At 36.6% G+C, this 21,233-nt stretch overlaps 1 protein-coding gene across 2 annotated transcripts in view; it reads right to left on the bottom strand.

Moving 5' to 3' along the window:
- The window catches only part of FBXL4 (F-box and leucine rich repeat protein 4), a 64,540-nt gene that overhangs the window by 25,877 nt on the left and 17,430 nt on the right, over positions 1–21,233 (bottom strand). For both annotated transcript variants that reach the window (XM_039568098.1, XM_010403671.4), the window contains exons 5-6: positions 14,354–14,598; positions 5,759–5,972 (exon numbers count right to left, since the gene is read on the bottom strand). In XM_039568098.1, coding sequence (XP_039424032.1) covers positions 5,759–5,972; positions 14,354–14,598 — 459 coding nt within the window. The remainder of the gene's footprint in view (positions 1–5,758; positions 5,973–14,353; positions 14,599–21,233) is intronic.

Genomic DNA, 21,233 nt, shown 5'->3' with positions numbered 1-21,233 from the left:
ACATGGCAGCAAATAATTTTCCTCCACAGTAGAAGCTAGCATTAGAACAGGAATTCTGTTCTCCCTCAAGCATCCATCAGCTATCACCTTGCAAGATACAACATGGAAAGAAACATGATGAAAAGGGAAATAACTGAAATGTATTTATTAAAAATCAGCTTCCCGTCTTCCCCTAATGCACTTGGATTACAGGATCATTTTTGAGATATGATTTTTGAGACAATGATAAAACTTTTGTCTCCAAAACTTTACAACATGTTTTAAAAAGCTGCTGCAGTATGAACACTTATAAGGTGGAATGAGCCTTACTACCAAGTGCAGGTGTAGCCTTTCAAAAGTCAGAACAACTTGGCTCCTCAGAAACAGACCCAGTATAATTTGCAAGCTGGGATTCAGAATATACAGGGGCACCTTTTTGTTCTCTACAGCTAATTGGCAGTGCCAGGGGCACAGCAGAGACTGGGGCACAGCAACACAGCAATTACTGAATTAATTCAATGAAAGTAATAGTCTCAGCAGTTAATTAAATTACTGTATTCTGGTTTTGCTTTATTTGGTCAAATTATGTCCTCCCTTATGTCTGCAAATCTGTTTTACACCTTCATTCTTCCCCCTCACTTCACGTTACAGGCTCAAACAACCAAATTCCACGCTATCAGCCTGACATGAAATCAAAAAGCACCATCAAGGCCCTGTATCACACGATTATTTGTCACTGACTCAACTTGATTCCAAGAATCCACATTCCAGCTAGAGCCTTTCAACTTTTTTTTTCCCCCACTATTTGCTTGCAACTCTTCATCCTAAAGATTCATACCCAAGCCAATGGAATTTTGTCCAAAGTGAAAACCCTTTAAACAATAGCTCTCAAAGGTATGATATGACCCATAACAGGCTATTTCTGAAAACTCTGTAGAACAGTTTTATGGCAGCATTAACTTATATTGCTCATGGCACAAGAAAATAAGAGCTAAAATTACTGCTACAATTCTTCTGCTTCTTTTTGGTATCCAAGATTCCCAGTGTCCTCTCTCACAGCTGCCCAAGTTCCAAATTTGTTTTTGGTCAAAATTATCAGAGATAAAATCTATAAATACAAAACTTGCTTTAAAATGTGTGAAAAACAAAATCCTTTGTCCATTGTAATTGGTTTTGAATTTAATTGATTTTGTATCTCAAATATAATTCAAATACAAACTTTAAAAACTTCTTCTTTACACATTAGAAAGATTTCAGAATGTCATGCAACATGAAATATATAATCTTACATTAAAATTTACACCCATCAATAAGAAGACTGACAAGTTCTCCTACTGTAATTGTGGCTTTGGTGTCTTTAAAATACAATTTTGGCTGCATTATTTATATGGACTAAATACTTCACAGTAAGCATTAAATTAAGACAATTTCATGCTTAAGGATAAAGATATTGCCAATTACTATATACAATAATACCTCCACTGTGTGGTGGCCGATCGGCCTGTGGCACAAGGGACAGAGAGCTCTTGGTAAGACAGTCTCTGGTGCCAGAGACTTACTGGTCAGGGTTAGGGTGACCAGGAAGGCTTCTCCCAGGACGCATTGCTCTGTTACAGTAACCTACCCCAGTTTAGCTCCCCCGGTTGGCTGTTGGCCTCTACCCCTTGTCGCTCCCCCAGAGCTTCTCCATTGGTCCCTGTTCCCTAGCCCCGCCTTTTCCCTGCCCCCAGATAAAACCCCTGAGTTCGCCGTTGTTCTCTCTTTTGCCTCTGTAACCTTTGACAGTGTAGAAGCAATAAATGCTCCTGTTGGAACCCCCACAAAAGAACCTTCCCATCTCTTTGCTGCTGACTTTATACAGAAGCTAGCCGTGCGTTTGTGCGTGCACACGCGTGAGCCCACAGGGCCGGACAGAGACAGTAATACCTCTGTTTATTGTATTCTTCAAATTTATCAATGCCAACAAGTGCTTAAGTTATGCTGTGAATACACTCTCAATGAATAAACATGAAGGAGTTATGTATTAGTGAATACCAAAAACACCAGCACAAAAATCCCACAAATACAATAGTGGTCTTCAGCACAAAGAAATTACATTTATAAGAAGTTGAGATTAGTTTCTCAAAGCAAGATACAAATTATTCAAGCATACACATAATCAAACAACCTTTGAGAACCTTTAATAACAAACTTATAGCACTGGAAAAATAAGCTACATTTTGTGGGGAGGAGTATAGCCAGGCAGGACACTTCTTTCAGTTACTAAAGAGTTACTGGAAGTCACTGGACTTCCTTTCTTCTAACAGAAAGGTTGAAATAATTCAAAGGCATTGGAAGCTTCAATTCAGAGGTTTGAAAACAATTTTATACACACAACCTCACACTCAATATGTCAAGGAAATAACATTATATATGGCCTTAAGAATCAGCAGGGTTAGGACCAAAGAATACAACATCCTCCAGATGGTACAGCAATCTTCCAAAGTAGCAGTGCACTAAGTAGCAGAACACCAGCATTGCCCATTTCACTAAAAATATATACTTAAAAATTGGAGCTTTGATTACAGAGACAATGGCAACATTTTCAAATACAAAACCTATTCAAAGAAAATAGCTAAAATAAGAAGAAACTGTAATTACACTTGCTCAGACAACATAACATTATCAATTTTAATAAGTTTCCACTGTCCTCAAAATCTATGCATCTAAAAAAATCATTAACAGTAGTCAATTTTCTGCAGAGCGCTTCCTTAGAACTTCTCTATTAGTGTCACAGTAACCATATACATGGAAAAAGTACAACAAATACTTTAAATTTAGATGCTGAAATAACTTTTTTCCTCTTTTTTAGTATTAAAAGGCAAAAAAGTAAAGGGAGAGGCTACAGCAAGACTTAGACTTCGTAACAAAATCCTGTATCTGGGTAGGTACTTAAGGGTGTGAATGGGAGAAATACAATTTCTTTTATTAAAATGTTAATTCTGTATTTTTTATTAACCGTAAAGCAACACCAGAAACAGCATTATCAAATATTGACAAATAGCATGGAGGATCTTCATCTCTTCCTATGTTATTTAATCACGTCTAAATCCACAACCAAAAGCAAAAGTTGTACTATTCACCCAGATGTGCTCTAACACATGAAAATTTTGTGATTTATTTTGAATACTGCTTGGTTTAAGAAAAAAAAGCAAGCCACTAAATTATTTAGGAAAACAGGCTAAATGAAGTGAACAGATTTTTCTTTTGGTTTCTTCTTCCTGGGTTTTGAGACAGAACTTTAACAGAACACCATATCAGCTCTGTTCTTCTCACCTTACTTTCTCGTAATAAACACATACTTGTGATCAGTTTGCAGTTTTTTCTTAGTGGATTCACAGCCTCAGATTCTTTTCACTGAGCAGATCCATTGGCAACAATACAATGCCAAGCTCTTGATTAATCATTAGCATTGTTCCTCTGTTTGCTCCTTAAAAGCTCCAACAATGAAGACTGCAGTACAAATTTCACAAAAATCACGAACACTTACCACTCCTTGACAAGTTTTAGAGAAGTCTCAATCACTTCACCGCATGCTTGATCAATCTATCCTTTTCTGCATATAGCCACCACTTACTAACAAGCATTTCTGTACCAGCTGAAAAGTACAAAAGGAATGGCAGCCTATTTTGTACAGATAACCAAAGATTTGCACTAAGAGAAGCTAATGTTGAGAAAGATAATGTTATTTCTACAAATCTGTGACTTTTGTCACAGCTCTAATGCTCTAATTCAAATCCTATGCTACATCTTCATTCTTTTCCTTTTATTTTTTGACCTGTGATGCACAATGTATATTGTTAAGTGGCTTCATATTAACAAGTAACACATAAGCATCATATCCAATTTACCTATTTAAATTTCCAGAAATTTCTCTTCCACTGTTTGTTAGGAATAGTGCCTTTTGCTCATAATTATGCATAAAATGGAAGTGCAATCTTAAATAAACTTGATTATGAATGAATGTTCTTGTCAGCTACAAGCAGAGGCATGTCCATACACATGAAAGGCAGAAGTGAATCTTCACAATTTAATGGCTTCAAAGCCAGGAAATCTTTACCACCTACATTCAATCTAATTTCAAGCTCTGCTCAGCAAAGCGATAGCAGAGGAATGACAGCTACCAATCACTTCAGAGTACATCTCATCTGCTGCACTATTACAAGCATGAAGTCTCAAACTTCAGAAGTTACCTGAGTAGAATCAAGAAGATTCTAATCAATCAACAGTAGAAAATAATAAAATTATACAACCACTACCTCTGATACAATGATCTTTCCTGGATCTGAAAAAGCTTTGTGAGTAAGAGCCAACAGTCAAAATGAAATAAAGGAGATTAATCCAAGATTAACAGAAAGACTAGTAATGTAGAAACAGAACAGATACACCCAAGGCACCAATTCAGCTCTATTCAAAAAATTCAGGGCTCACCAATTTGCTTCTTGAAGAAAATAATAATTGCTTCAATACAGAGAGCAGCTACCACAATGTAACAAGTTACTGAGGGGCACCGGCTTCACAGTGACTGCACACTCCACTGCAAACCCCACAGTAAGCACCAATCATCCCAGGTAGTCTAGCCTTTAATCTACCTACCTTGTGTTATCCACTCACCATTACAGACACCTAGCTAGACCTTGGGCACAAACGTACTGGGGATTCACCAAATAAAGGACAACAAGACCCAGCTAACTCTAACACGCGTCAGGTGGGAACTGCTTATGAATGCAATGTGGTACTCTTAACTTCAGATGTCCCTTGCACATCTGGTTGACAGAACCTACTGTTCCAGCTTCATTCCTTTTATTACACTACAGATTAAGACCCCACACAATCGAGTGTCACAACCTGGCTTCCGTGTACCAAAAGCACAAGCACAAGTAACACACACAACCAAACTCTTCTTAAAATGTTTAATCTAGGATTAGAAGTAAGGAAAAAGCCTGCAAAGACATGGGGTTTCCCCCATTTTGGAGCACCTTTTGCAGCAACAGAAGTACATGTACGACAGCTTCCAAGTAAACCACAGTAGCAAGGCTGTAACATATGAGTAATGGAGCTACTGAGAGGGAATGGAATTTTTCTGATTCAAAATCCCGAATTTACAAGGATACAACATTTGTAAAATGTAGCAAACTACAAGAGACTTCTCAGCTGTAGCACACAAACCCATTCCATCCTAGAAGGAAATGTGTTGCACCAAGCAGTAACAACTCTGATTTGGGCAGTCAAGTAACTGTACAAAGAAGTAATTTTTACACCATAAATGAAAAGTTTTACAAAAAAACTGTGTTCTGTGTCTCAAATGCTGCTAATATACAAAGACTGTAGGAATCTAGTAACTAGCAAGTCATTTTAAAGGAGAGAATGTTGTAAATTAAAGAAAGTTACTAAATATTATAATTTTACAATTATATTTACCAAATACAGTTTGTCTAGAGTACACTTCAAAATAAGAGAAGAGCATTAAATTTGTAATTTTACCACATTGCTTAAAACAGCTGGTGAAAAGTCACCAATGTACCATGCAATTTAAAACATGCAGGCCGAAAGCTATTTTGAAAATAAAAAACCATCCTAAGTTTTTTTAAACTACCTTTGGATTTTCTGGATTTACCTCTGAATTTACACTCAAAATTCTAATTTACTTCTTCATTATTGGAAAAAAAAACAAAACCCAAAACCAACTTTATCAGGATTGAAAATATTTATTGCAAAGGTTAGAAATAGTTGTTCCTACCTCCACTTTTGTTCTGTAGAGAATGAGACGCTTCAGGCTGCCCACTTTGGCTATGTGGTTGAAAGCCTGAGGTGGTATTTTATCACATGATGAGAGATTTAATTCCTGAAGATTTGGACACATTTCAGTGATGACCTCCAAGCACGTTTCATTGAGGAAATGGCCACAAGACAACTCAAGACGTACTAGTTCAGAGCCACAGACTTTCAAGAACCTGTAAAAGAACCCCATGTTTAAAGTGAAAAATTAACATACTTTCAGGTGAGAGTCTGCATACTGTCAAAACCTTAACCACGTAAACCAGGAAATAATTCCTTTCAACAAAGAAAGGACACTAGTCTTGAAAGTTCTGTTTTGGTTTAGAAGTTAGAAAATGCTTTGTTCTTAATATTAACTCTGAGACAATGGAGCAAAGTAAAACACTGATCATGTTTGAAAAGCTTTTAAACAGCTGAAAGCCAGTTTTGACAATGGCCTGCAAATTTACACCAATAATTTCATATTTATCTCAGAAAAATCTGCAAATGTAAAAATTAGGTTAAACAAATACTTTTAAATGGATGAAGTGTTTTAAGACTTCCAGAAAAATAAGATCTCATTCTTTTCATTAACAAGTCAGAATCAACACTTGCTAGCTGTTCTAGAACACAAATTCCTAAGGAATATTTGACTTTCATTGGAATTATAGAAAATTAAGACAACAGATGACAAAAGACCTGAAATTCAGAAACTTTGATGGTCTCTATATTTTGCTGTCCTGTCAGAGATCTCGTGTCAGAAACTCAAGCTCTTTTATCTCTAATCCAAGCTGTAACCAAAACCACATAAGCTTAGTCCCTTTTCATTGCAAAGATAACCTTCAAACTATAAATTAATCACTAGGCTTGTAAGCTTGATACTTAATAGGATAAAAAACCACACACATTTGCCATGTTTGTGTTATGTTTTGGTAGTTTCTCCAGTAGAAAAACTAGTTTCTTAAACTAGGGGCTGTAATGAGTTTCCCATGTTACTTCCTAGAATAATGGAGCTACTTGCCAAAGAGCATGAATTAGTTTCTCATAATAAATGTTCTTATCTGCTCTACTACCTACAAAAACATTCATGCACACAAAGCAGCTTCAGGTTCTGACACTTCCACCACAAAGTTAGTATTACTTCTTGGGTTTAACTCATGTAATAGAAATGCCACACAGACACAAGGCTCCTGCTTGCACAAAAATTCCTACTACTAAAATGAAAGAGTTATTAGCCTTCCCAAGCATTTGTTCATGCTGAAGCTTAGGATGAAATTGCTGCTGGTCTTAGAAGAAGACACATTCAGGGAGGCATTCCTCAATGACACCAACAGTAGCTCAAGACTTTAAATCCATCTTTCAAGATCCAAGTTTTCAAACCGCCTCCTTTCCTTATTTTTTCATTACTCACTCAAGTCATACTTGCCATTCATCATCACCTTTCTTTATTCCTTTCACCTTGCATATTACATGGCCTTAGTGTGATTATGCATATCCTAAGGAATACAGAGGGAAAAGGAGATTCTAGGGTGGTATCTCCATCCCTGGGTGTTTCCAAGAGTCACCTGAAACCTTGACTGACCTGATCTAGCGTTGGGGACACTGGCACTTCAAGTGGGAGCCTGGAGTAGACGACCTTCAGAGGTCCCTAACATCCAACATTTCTATGAGCCTAAGCAAACAGAAACAAAGAGAGGGTCTGAGACACAAAAGGGGAGACATAAGCGCCAGAGCCACAGGAGTTCTGCCATGTATGGTCTTGAAGTCTACTCCTCCACTGTTTTTTTCTAACTCTACAGTCTCTATCTAGAATCTATTTTAGCTTTTAAAGTCAGAGTTTAGTCAAATACCAAGCAGTTTCCATACTGGATACAGTGAATTCACAAAGACTGGTAAGCCTTCCTGTGGGAATGTCAGAGCTGAAATGACATGACAATTGACAACAATTAACATCAGGTATTTAAACATTTAAGTGTTATTTCAGACTAGCAATAGAGTTCAACACTGTTATGGAGAAATGCAGGATGGAAATCCCCTGGAAATCAGAGTAAAGATATATGGATACATTGCTGATTACCAATTAGCCAATTCCTCTATTTAATGAGTGCTTTAACAATACATTCACACAGCTTCTTTCATCAACAAATTATCAGGTTTGTTTGAATGATGGTAATTTTCCATAAAACTTTGTCAGTCACCACTTATTATACCTCTAGCTTTTAATTTGCTAACAAATAAATATTTTATGAATTACTCCATTATAATAATGGATGTTAGTTTAACTGCCATATAGTTTAACAGGGCTTGGCTGTTATAAATGTTAGTAGAGATCAATGCTTTTCTCTTTCTAGGACTATTAAAAGTTAACATTACCAGGTCAGGGAAACACTCAGTTAACCCCCTAGACTTGGAGAAGAACTCCAGGCTCACCAGCTTGAGGAGTTATTATCCTCATAACGTTTTATTTAAACTCATTACACTTGAAAAACACAGGCAGAGAGCAAACACAGTGACAGCAACAAGCATTGCCCTTCATGGCTTTGCTGCCTTGTTGGAAAAGGTTATTTAAGAGACATGAAACAGAAACAAGAGGGGGATAAGGAATATGCAGCAGGGTACAAGAATGAGCGGACATGCACGTAGGAAAGAGAGGAACAGGAACAGAAGGAGGAATCTGAGGAAGTCACCAACCAGCACAGGGCAGAGAACATCAGGCAGAAGTGCACAGTCCTCTGAATGATGGGGACACTGTGATCTTTGTTTGCATTAAACAGACTGCTCAGTACAGAGGTTTTTGCTACTTTCTACATGGATCTCCACGTAGAGCCATATGGCAAGGTAGAATATGAGTTCTCATGCTTTCAAAACAAACGTGGTATGGTCTTCATACTTCTCAGACTTAACAGTATCTGACTGACTGGCTCGATTTAGCTAATTTGAAAACAAACAACACCCAAAAAAGCACCTTCTACCCAAATCAAAATTTCTTCACATACCTCTCCTTTAATCACTGAGGATTGACTGGTTCCTGTTCTCAGTCTCTCCTCTGTTCTGCAGTCATCCATCCCCTTAGTTTTCCTTTTATTATCAATATTTTATACACACCATTTCTGAAGTGATTTCTCTTCATCCCTTCATGTTTATTATAAAATATGACTAAACAACCTAGAATAATGTGCCTTTTGTGTCTTTTGCTAGACACTGGATTGGGCCTTTCCCTTGAAGTTTATCCTCACTCTAGACAACAGTATTTCAGCCTTTTTAGTTATTCAGTTTTGGTTTTTTCGGTTTTTGGGTTGGGGGGGCTGATTTATTTTCCTGGGGGGAGGGGATTGTTGTAAGGAATCTCACTTTCCATCACCTTCTGCCTACTGTCAAGAGCTGCTGCTTATTTTCAACCCCTTCAGCTTTTGGCAATGAATAAGTCCTAGTGAAGTTTTTCTGAAACATCAAACATATTTATTAGCAGGCAGGATGATATTTGCTCATGGTGATGTTAAACCCATCATGATCACAGGGTCACTTAGCCCACTAACAATTTCCAATCTTGTAATTTATGTCTGCATCATAAGCATATCTCATGATACAAAATTAAAATCCAAGGTACAAGAGAGAGTACTCTTCATGTCAGAATATAAGACCCCCCAAACAAAATTCTCAAAATACCTTTAGACATGTGCTTATGCAGATACTGAACACATCACATTTGCTCCAGTGGTTTCTGGTGGAACTGCACTGGACCCAGAACCTACACTTCACTGTTAGCTTAATGATCCTCACTTACTCTATACTCCCCAGTTCAAAGTTACTGAAAACTCTCCAACAAGCAGGGATCACAGTCCTGTTCTCTTTCGTGTATTCATCCTCCACGAACACAATTAGCTACCTAGTTTTATATTCCTTCAGTGCAATTAACACAACAGCTTTCTATCATGCTGATTTTACCAAATTTTTTTTCAGTTAAAATCTTCAGTACTGATTTTGTACTCATTGACATATATTTGAATTTGGTATCCAAGGGGGAGGGTGGAAAAGGCAAGCAACTTCCATTTGTGAACAACACAGGGCTGGACAGAACTTTCTCTTTAGCACCTTCCCTTGCAATGTTACCTAACATCAGCATCCACGCTAGGCATGTTACCTCTCCTACTTGACAGATATAACACTGCCCCATTTGCCAGGCCTTCCTTGGTATCAGCCTCCTAGAATCAGTATTTTATAAAAACTACCATTTCTGTTTGCTTCAAGCCAACTACATGCTCCCTCCAGTTACTCAGGTCTCCTGCTTCAAGAGCCTGCCACCAGACAAGAAAAATGTCAAAATCCACTTGGATTTTATTCTTTCTCATTTCACTTCCAAGATCTTGAGGTCCCCTCTTTCTTATTTAGTTCTATCTATATTACTTGCACACACTCACAGAGGACTTTTTGTTTTACAATTACAGTCTTGCATTTAATAAAATGGTTTGTGGAATTACATTTTAATATCCTTCTTGTTCATGTATTTTTAAATTCACAGTGATGCTTTTCCTTTCGAGACTGCCACATTACATGACAGCAGCAGCATTTAGCACGGGTAATTGTAACAAAAGTGCTAAGGTTGGTATGAGTGGAGAACAACTGGGTACACAGAGGTGTAGAAGCAGGAGAAAGAACAAATGGCAATACAAGGGCTGGTGGAGAGGTGTGTGTTGGTGGAAGTCAGATTAGCAGGTCACCGACATCCGTGAACGTTTGTGCACACAGTTTCTCAGGGCACATGGCTTAGGAGATGAAGGACAGGAGCAGCACAGGACGGTGAGACCACAGTGAGATGAAGGACAGGAGCAGCATAGGACGGTGAGACCACATGCTGGACAAATTTATTTGGACACATATCTTGGTTCTCTTGGTGCATGCAAGTATTCATGCTTGAGAGTGAGACTTTTGGAAGTAACTTGGTTTTAAAATTAAGTCACTTTCCCTTGCTCTAGCTATTCTAATTGGTACAATGTTATTTTCTACTCTAGCGTGTATTACACCTTTTTGGTAAGCAAATCCTAAAACATGGCATGTAAGTAGGAAGAATATTAAGTATCTGATCTTGTGTTTTTCTCAACACAGATTGAACTATTTCAAGACAAACATGCAAAACAAACATTATACCTTACTCTCAGCTACAGCCAACCCTAGTTTTACTAAAAACCTCTGGAAATTAAAGCAAGAGACAGACCTGATTTTTAAATTGAGAATCCCTGTGAAGTCACACATTACTCCTATTTTCTGTGACTATTTGATGCACATTTCAGTAATTTCTCTGACCTTCCTGCTAGTTGGACTCATAGCAAAGCCTCACCAAATTGAACATTGTCAAAACACACATTGACTAAAGTCAATGAAAGCCTTCAAACGTGAACAACAAAACTGTTAAAGAAATATTCCTGGATGTGCTTGACATGCAAATACTGCATCACTTGCCTGAAAATAAAACACTATTAATTCTTTTTCACAGTGTAAAATGTCAGACATAAATAAAAATCCTAATTCCTCATATATTTAAAGCAGAAGAGTTTAAACAAGTTAATGACATTATCAGTGATCCAAGGAAACCTGCATGCAGAACTCTGTTTTTAAACTGTCATTGTCCTTGAGCTGTTCAAACCTCAGAGCATTTATTCAGCACCTCAGTATTTAGTACACCTCCAATCAACTCCCCTCACTCTTCCTATTTAAGTCCTATCCTCCCACACTGATATTCCCCCCTGGCATGAAGAGATTCACCAGACCTCTAAAGCCAAGAAATGCAGTGCTGCTTATGTAATGCTTGCTGTGAAATCTTTGCTTATTCCCTGTCATTTTGCATTTCAGACTCCTGAGACTGCTCAGATACTCCTTTCACTTTTTTTGTACACTTTTAGTCCAATCTAATATAAAGTTTAGTTAATTTATATTATATGCTGAAATGAAAAATTTATTATAGTAATTTCTAGCCCTAAGGAGTAGATGTTATCAATAAGTTAAAATACCTTCAGCTTTGCCTCAGGATGTTCATATGCCTGAAGCATTCTGTCTTCTCATGAAATACAGTGTTTGCTCCAGTCACATTTCTTAAATTACTCTTAATTTTTTTCACTTTAATACATTTTAAAAATATATATTTCCAATAATTTCTTACTATTTTCAATAATTTCATGCACATATGAACATTTTAAAATAAAAAATTTACACAAGCTACTAAGTTTTAAGACTGTCTTAAGAAAATACAGATAGAAACATTTTTGAAAGATATTTTCCAAAATAAGATTTAAGCATGAGTATCATTTAAACATACCCCAACTTGTAGAAATCATAACTTAAACTGTACAACTGTAAGAATTAAACCAACTCCACCAGTTTTGAATTCAACAGTGCCAACTGTAACTCCAAATGCTGAGAAAAATGCAAAAATATAAGTGTCCTGCTTTTGGACAAAGGAAAAATGGTGTGAATTCTTGATTATGTGTCCTGGATGCTGTAATATCCCCAGGCTGGTGGTATCTTAATGACAACCAGGGCAACAGAACTAAAGCATTTATTAACAGATTTTTCTGTCAAGGAACAATATCTCTTACCAGGAAGCTCCTTTTTCAACAAGAGTTAGATTAACGCTTTTGAAAAGAAACTCTTGTTCTAGTAAGTATCCTCTATTAGTAGATACTTTCATAGCAAATGAGCAGCAAATTTTCTTCTCCTGGGGGCCAGCAAATTTGACAAATATGCTGGTAAAGATTGTCAAAAGAAAAAGTTACGTTGGGGAAATTTTACTAGAAAAGACTTCTACAGAACAAAGAGTTGCAAATTTTTTTCTGTAGTAGAAAAAAGTTTAAAGCCAGACCTAGTTACAGTGGAGAATTTTTGTTTCAGAAGGGAAAATAAGCACAGTTTAGACATGAAAATTATTTAGCTTATAACTTTGCTTCTAAAATTTACAACTGAACTGCATCTCCCATTCCCAGACTGCATTCATCTCTTCCGAGAAATATTTTTTCCTAAAACTAAGATAACTTCAGAATTGCATCAGTGTCAAAAAACTTTTTTCCCCTTTGTTACAAATAAATATAATCCCTTAAAACAAATATACACTGAAAATATTTACTCACAGATTATTAATGGTCAAATAATGAATATTTATTATTTTAAAATGCTGTATACACATAAATGTTACTTGTAGTTCAGCACTGAAGCAAAAAAAAAAATTAGTAATAATAAAGTCATTTTCAACTAAGTGGAATTCAGAAATACCAGAAACTGTAAAGTTTATGTCTGAATTTGGCATTAATTTCTTCCAAGACTAAAAGGATTTTTAGCAGTACTAGATGCCAAAAAAAAAAGAATTAATGGAAATGAAAGAAAGTTGCCACAAAGATGCACGTATGTTATGTTTTCAAAAGACAGACTTAATAGCTAAGCATCAGAAAACAGGCACTTCATGATTTCAGAGCTGAATTCTCAATTAAAGTGTGTGCATTTATCCTCTGCATAACGTATCTAACATGAAATCCAAACTTAGGAGAAATTTTTGTACCCAATTCAACAACTAGCCAATGTCTGTTTTCTCTTTCTACTAATAAGCACAAATATGCATAGGGTTATTGTATTATACTGGAGGGTCTGGAAAAACAGAAGTGACATTCCCATCTTGACAACGTATTTCTTCAAAATATTTTACTTCCTCAGGTAAGGAATTTAGGCATGAAAGGAAAGAAAATGTCTGCATACTTGATTTAAACTTTTTATTCAGAAAACAAATGAGAGTTAAGACAACTTTTTCAGATATATTAAACATTTCTGTTTCTTATCAGTCAGTTTCTGCTTCCACCTGCCATTGCTGATTACCCTTTAGTTGAAGCAGCAACTTTCGCTTAAATGAAATGCATTGATAGAAGCTGTTTAACTAATGCAAATGAGCAAAGAAGCAAGAAATGATATCTTAAGAAAGCAGAGAACATGGCTGTTATACAGAGAAGAATCCCTGCAAATTTGCTATTTTAATGACCTACAGCACAGCCATATTTTCAGCTCATTGGAATATGCACATGCAACCCCCCTGTTTTCCAACAGGGCTAATGTTTTAAATCATTTTTATGAAAATATTTGCATTTACATTGGACTCCAGTGATTACTCGGCTCATACCATGTGAGCATGCAATCAGTTTATTACTGCAGCCATTCTAATACAGTCCTACTGATGACTCATCTGTACAAAGAACAACCACAAACATTTTCCTTGTGAGATGGATTTTTGACAGCTCAGTTCTAGCTGAGTGTTTCAGAAGCCCAGAAGAAAGCAAAACACTGCTCCCCCTGGAAGAAGTCTTTCAGTCACAAGCAGCTTGTAACATGCAGACTGTACAGATTGCAATGGACTTCTGCTGCTATACTTAGTATCTCTTACTGTTTTAGCTGCTCCTTTTCTCTACGTCATAGCAATCACACCCTTTATAGTAAATCCAAGACATTTCTTGCCTTTATAACAAAGTTTCAAATACTTAGTGAAACTACCATGCAGCAGCTCTGCAAACAGAGCTTGTCAAAACATTTCTGTACATTTAACACTGACCTGCTAAATCCAGAAACAGAGATGGCTCCCCTGTTTCCAGTCCAAGATAAATTCAGCCACTGGATGAGAGTGCAGCGAGACTGTAGGTACTCCAGGGATGTGTCATTAATCCTCGCCCAGTAAGGTTGTAAACTGAGATGAATGTATTGTAGAGGATCACAGCAATGTTGATACAGTAGCTTACAAGTTTGTGCTAGTCTACACAGGTCTGGTACTGTAAGGTGACTCAAAATCAACTGGATGAGCTACATTAAAAACAGGAAAAAAAAGTCACAGATGGTCATATGGCACTTAAAACATTAAGGGAAAACTGCAAAGGAATAAGAAAATATGTTCTAACTTCAAAGAAAGCAAAACCTTTTACTTAAAAGTAACTTCTCAAATCAATCATTGATTAACTATTAAATAGAACTGCACTGGCTTCTCAATTTGACAACATGCTAAACAAGAAAGGAAAAAGCAGACCAGCATATGAAAGGGACAGGAAGCTTTCAAATTAGAAGTTTCTTTACCCATGCTAATTTAAACAGTGATATATATGTAAACACTATGTTTATATATGTCCTTTCACTAAGTCTGCTCTTTCACTGAGCAGAAAACAGAACTGGCATCCTCCTTCCTCTCCATATTTGGTTTTTAAGATGGGAAATATTTGCAAAGTACATGAAAAAACCATACCATGTCCCAGTTTTCCCACACCCTGAACCAATTTCAGATTTATTCCTCTTCTCTCTGCTTTAAAAATCAGTGTTTTGTCTTCCATATTATATCCTCTCCTCTGGACTATGCAACCAGGTAAAAAATTCAACATAATCAGATCTCCTTTTACAATGTCTTCATTGCTGTAATACCTCGAGAGCATTTTTGTTCTACACCAGAGTCAAATCTGAAAGGCAAAAACCCCTTTTTAACTGTATCAGTTGAATCATCTCAGCTTCAGAATAATCACCAGCCTTTCTGACTGCCATCACTGTAAATGCTTTTGTAATGACTTATGGCACACTCAGAAGGTAAGAAATAGTCCTTCCTTCCTATCACACTCTGTTTTCCTTTCTAAGGAAAGATCAACACGCACACAGACATAAATACTCGCTTTAGGAAATAACAAAAATGCCCAACAAAATAAATAAATCTCCTTTGGCTTAGGAACTGAGAGAAAATGCACTCAAAAAGTGAAATCTAAAAATTAATGTTTACTTTACCAGAGCTGTCTCTAGCAGATATAAGTACCTGCACTCAAGTTATATAACTAAAATTGACTGTTTTCAAGCAGAGTGGGAAACAGTAACTCGCTGAAATGAATCAGTGTAAATTACAAAAACCACAACAACTCACGAATCAACTTAAACTGAAGAGAATCCTGTGGACCTTTCCAAGTACCAACATGTTTCATTTTAATGTCTTAGAAGGATTCATAAGACAAATCCGCCAAAAATCAGAATAAAATCTGTGACGTAAAATGAAAATGGAGCTTTTTTGAGATCCAAACAGATTGTACTTCCAATGCACCAGTTTATTATGCAGCTACTTTCCACCTCCCCCCTTCATTTTTGGAACAACAAAACAATTCAACTTCCTGCAAAATGGAGAATGTTACTTCCTACTCAGCTCCAGATTTAGTATTTAGATTTCCAACAAGATCTACATCTCTTAAAAACTTGTAGTTCAACTGCAATGCAAAAATACAGTGTCTGATACACTCCAGCTTTTTTCATGCTTGATTTCAAGCCTTTCGTGTTCTCCTCTCTTTGCTTGTCCTTTTCCCTAAAAATAGCCCAGGCTTTTGTCTCTGCAGGTGTCTGGAACTCTTACTCAGATTGATGCAGAGAACCTGCACGGACATTTCAATGTAACAGCATTATATAATTTTTTATATATATATATATATATACACACACACACATATATAATAACTGCAGTTATATTATAATCAGAAAAGTTTGCACCCAAATGACATTTAGGAACTTGTTGACATTTTGGAACCTAGAATATCCAAAATAACTAGGAGCTAACAAAGACATAATCCCAAGTTAGTAGCTTGATTTTGCTCAGCTCAGTCCCATAATTAAGCCTTAAACTTGTCTAAAACAGTTTTGTTTGTCATTCTAATAGCAGATACCTAAACATATACCTGTTTTTCTGAGACCATTTCTGTATCTGAGTCCACTTGAAATAATTTTCGATATTCTGAAAGACAGCTTCAAACTATTTCGCAAACTTTCAGCAAATCCACACTACAGAAGTCAGCTAAATATCTAATTTATTAACGCCTTTTCCCTCCGATTTTTCTCCCATGGTTACTTACTAAGTTTTCTAGAGCTGAAAGCTCAGCAGAGGCTGCACAATCAGCAGAATTTATGTCTACAATTAATGTAACATAATAATGTCTGATAAAAGCAAAGTAACACAAATTTCATTCAATGAGAAAAAAGTTATTTTGTAACTTCTGAGCAATACAGAGAATTGTGAATGAAACTATAAACGACTGAACAATGTGCCTTTACACTAATTGATGACTTCAGTGAGTGTTTTGTAACACGCAGGATGTCTTTCCACACCTGAGATGAAATCTCTTATGTCTCAATCAAAAAAATCCATCTTTATTTTTTACTGAAATTATATTACTTCATAATACCTAGAATGAAAACACACAACAAAATGTCACTCCTATGACATTGTATTATAAAGTGCTTTTTCCTGGCTTTTGGTTAAACAAAAATAACAAGTTCGAAACATGCAGGCTAATAACCATTAATCACCATTAGCCTGGAGTCTGGCGTCTGTCAGGAACATGCTTTTTATGTCTATGTATCCTAGCATAAAGTACAATTTGATACCATAATGAGTATGTGACATGATGTGCTGTACACAGCTCTGCTGTGCTTGTGGTGATTCCAAGAATGCTACAGAACTGAGTATCCGCTTTGAAAGCTAATTTCATTATGCAGTTTCTCACAAACAACAGTTTTTACTGTGCTTTTATGAAAAATTATGACAATCATTATTATTTCACACTTTCTTATAAATCAATCAGTAAAAACAGAGTTAATTAGAAAAACCAATAGAAAGAGGAAAACAAAATATAATTTACAACACTGATTGCCTTTTTAGGCTATGATGGACTAAAAGTACAAAAGTACTCCCTCTCCCATTTCCAGGGCAAACATGGCACATGCCAGCTTTAAACATGTGGCAAGATCAATGCCAACTGCAGTGAACACCTCCAAAACCAAAGGTTTCCAAATCATAATTCCCCACAATTCTACAAACAATAGTACACAAAATCATTGTGTGCTGAGCACAAAAAGGATCCTGATTCATACCCAGTCCATATTTTTAAGATCATGGCAGTCCCTGATTACAGCATCTCACATACATGCATATTTTTTGAACTAACAACTAAAAAAATATAACATCTTAAAAAAAAAGAAAAAAACAAACAAACAAAAAAAAAGCATCTCACCCACTGCAAAGTTTGCTTATAAGCCCCGAAAGAATTTCCACACTTCAGTAGAGGGGGCAAAACTTTACCAATGGTGTAGTTTCTAATAATAACTTATTGAACCAAAAGTTTATCTAACTTTTTTAAGCTTTTTTGCTGAATAACAGCAAGGAACAACCATTTGTACCTAATAAAACACTACTTGTGGTAGAGCACAATAATGCACAACTTGGTTTGCTCAGAAAAGAATGCCTGGATGCTGGTCAAACCTACAATAGCTGTACTTTCTACAAATTCCCTTTTTCAGTTCTTGCACATGAAGATGAAATTGTTTTCCAATAAAAAAATACACTGGCCTATGCAAACCACTCATTCAGAAACAGACAAATGAACGACTTGCAATTTTTTTACTCTGCAGCTAGAGGAGCTACAGCTTAGAATCCATTTAATTAGAACTGATATTAAAACATGCTCAGGTAAAGGACAAAGGATATGTGCACAAAGAGGCAAAGAGAAAAGGCAGGAAGAAGAAGGTATTCTAGGGCTTTCTCAGCATAGTTTAAGAAAACACACATCTCTGGTTCTACAGCAGCGTGACTTGCACCAGCAAATGCACACACATTTGACAGTGCATGTGAACACCAGCAGACACCAACAGCTCATAAATCTTGTAGGCAGTTTTTGAAAAACCAGCTTCAAGGAATGACAAAGATGTCATTTATATCTTTCTATACCAAAATTTTTATAAAAACTATACTTTGGACTGGAGCATGCAGAGTGTCCTGACTCTCCTTTCTGGAGAAAAATAAGCTGGGTTTTTAGTAGCCAGCACATCTTGGTGAGTCTCAAACTGCACAACATGTATGCTGTGGCAGGTATTCCTCAGCTTTCCCAACAGCTTTGAATTTCTTCAGGCCTTCAGGCCTCAAGTATTCCTGCAAAGCCAACTAAGACTAAGGCCTTACTCCTTCCACTTTACAAGCAGCACAAGCTAGTCAATGAACTGGGAAGAAAGACAAAGACATGAAGTGTCTCCTCTAAAATCCTTCCTCCATTTTAAGGTAGTTCTGGAGAAGAGATAGTACAAGTACTTCACAGCTACTAAGGGCTGGTTAACACCATCCAAGATTAGGGAAGGAAAACTCTCTCACCTAGGTCATCCAAAAATTTACGCTTTCTTCTACAGAAGTCTGTGCCCTGGGAAGTTGAGCATTTTTCTCTTTTTTAGACAGAAGCAATTTTACAATGTCTTTAGAGCTCACGATGCAGCAAGCCATTCCTAATGCCATTTTCAAGAACACCAGACTCTATGAAAGGATAGTCTATAGAAGTTTCAGAAAGACAACAAAGGCAAAAAAAAAAAAAGGCTGGAGGAGCTACTGTCTACTTAGCACAACCAACTCAGCTTGTGTATTTTGTGAATTACAGAGGGTAGTATGAAAAAGCTTCAAACAGCTCAAATAAGGAATAGGCATGTGCGTGAAGACTTAGGACAGTTACACATTGACAATCAATATACACCTACAGAAAAGATACAATTTTTCATGTAATGTATCAATCAAAACTGGAAGGAGTCGGCAATCGCCTTACTTCATCCATAGTCGGAACACTTCCCATAAAAATCTGACATTTGTCAGCCTTAAATACAGCATGCAGAGTACGGCTCCCATATCCAGTGTGATAAAAAACTGTCACACTACCAAGGAAAACATTTTTGTTGTTCTGATGCCCAACCCTTCCAGCTGGACTACAAAGTAGGAAACTGGGATTTCTGCTGTCACAAAACCAGTCCAGAAATAGTCTTTTATAGTTTTCTGATGAATATTCCACCCATATTTTTAGTTTCTTTAAATCAAAGCAGAAGAAAAAAAAAATGTTCTTGGTATTGACAGACCATGTAAATTTATTCATGAACCCAAACATGCTAAAAAATGGATAAAAAAGGAAGCTGGTAGACAAACAGGAGAGCAGAAAAACACAATAAAGTACATGGAGACAGAAGTTCATAGGAGTAACAAGACTACACAAATACTTTCTAAATTAAAATTTTAATATGTGTAATCAACCATTTATGGTTGGATTCAATGATCTTGGAGGTCTTTTCCAACCTTCATGATTCTGTGATCACATGGAACAGAAAAGAGATTGATTAATCTCCCTGATATTCTACTATACTAGAAGTCAATTTATCCAGCCTTTTCAAACAAGAAAAATTCCTACATTTAAATAAAGCTTTATCTACAATAATTTCTTTGAATTACTTAGACCAACATGTTTTCAAACTTTCAAACAAATATGCAAAGTACGTTCTTTACTTCAGTACTGCTATGTAAGCACCAAAAGTAAAATATGTTAAACACTATGTGGACTCCAGGGAAAAACCAAACAAACAATCCAAAACAAACAAACAAAAAAAACCAAAAAAACCCCCCACCACTACCTCATTTATTATTCCACTGCATCAACAACAAAAAAATCCCAAACCAAACTCAAGAGGTTTGGTTTCAAGAGAAGTTTCAAGAGAAGACAAATAAGAAATGTTACATTCTCTTCCTCACTCTTTTGTCTTTACAAGCACAGCAAATTTCTGCAGGCTACTAGGGTACATGGTCACCCAACCATGGCCTTCATGTGTCAAACTGGGGTACTTAGAGTCAAAAGATGTGGTAAGACCAAAATACTATTTGATTAGATCAGGTATTTCTGCAGGCACCCTTCCATCAGTGGCAGCACCTCACCACACTCCCTTCCCTTTCCAAAGCAAGTCTGGTTAAAGCCACAAGCACTCTGAGCATTTGCTGAGTTACCACAGTATATGAACACTTGCTGCCTCTGCCAGACTGCAGCACACTGAAGAGCAGGAATAATCTTGTCTCTGACCAAGTCCGAACGTCTGACCAGTAAGTAAAGGCTCCTTTCCACTATGTGCCAGCAGTTTATTTCAGGAGAGGTGAAGGTAATTGTTTCGTCTCTCAATTCTTACTCCAATCAGGGTACCAGCCTCCATAAACAGCTACACCCCACTGAGAATTGCCTGGCTGGCACATGGTATTCAACAATCGTATTCCACAACTTCATTATACTGGAAATTAGAGGAAAGAAAATTCTCATCTACAGACTCTGAGCACACTTGCAACTGTCAGGGGATCTGAAAGGAGTTTATTCACAACTGTTTTCTCTGCTAATGATAGAACAGAAAGTAGCAAGCATAAAAAGAAGACAGTGTGCAGAAGTCCAGCTATACGATACTTTACCTGCACCACAATTCACAACTTAGCTGGATGGAAAAGGCTCATTTAATAATAATATAAAAATATTATGGAACCTTCAAGAACAAAGCTCTGTAAGTTCTGTAAGACAAGGAACAGGAAAACAAACTTTTAGCCTATTACAGACTATTTCCACTTCCAGGTGTCGACTGAATCTTTTCATATATCT

The sequence above is a fragment of the Corvus cornix genome, chromosome 3 (genome assembly GCF_000738735.6).
Source record: "Corvus cornix cornix isolate S_Up_H32 chromosome 3, ASM73873v5, whole genome shotgun sequence".
In the NCBI taxonomy this organism is placed as follows: Eukaryota; Metazoa; Chordata; class Aves; order Passeriformes; family Corvidae; genus Corvus; species Corvus cornix.
This window is presented reverse-complemented; position numbering and strand designations above follow the sequence as displayed.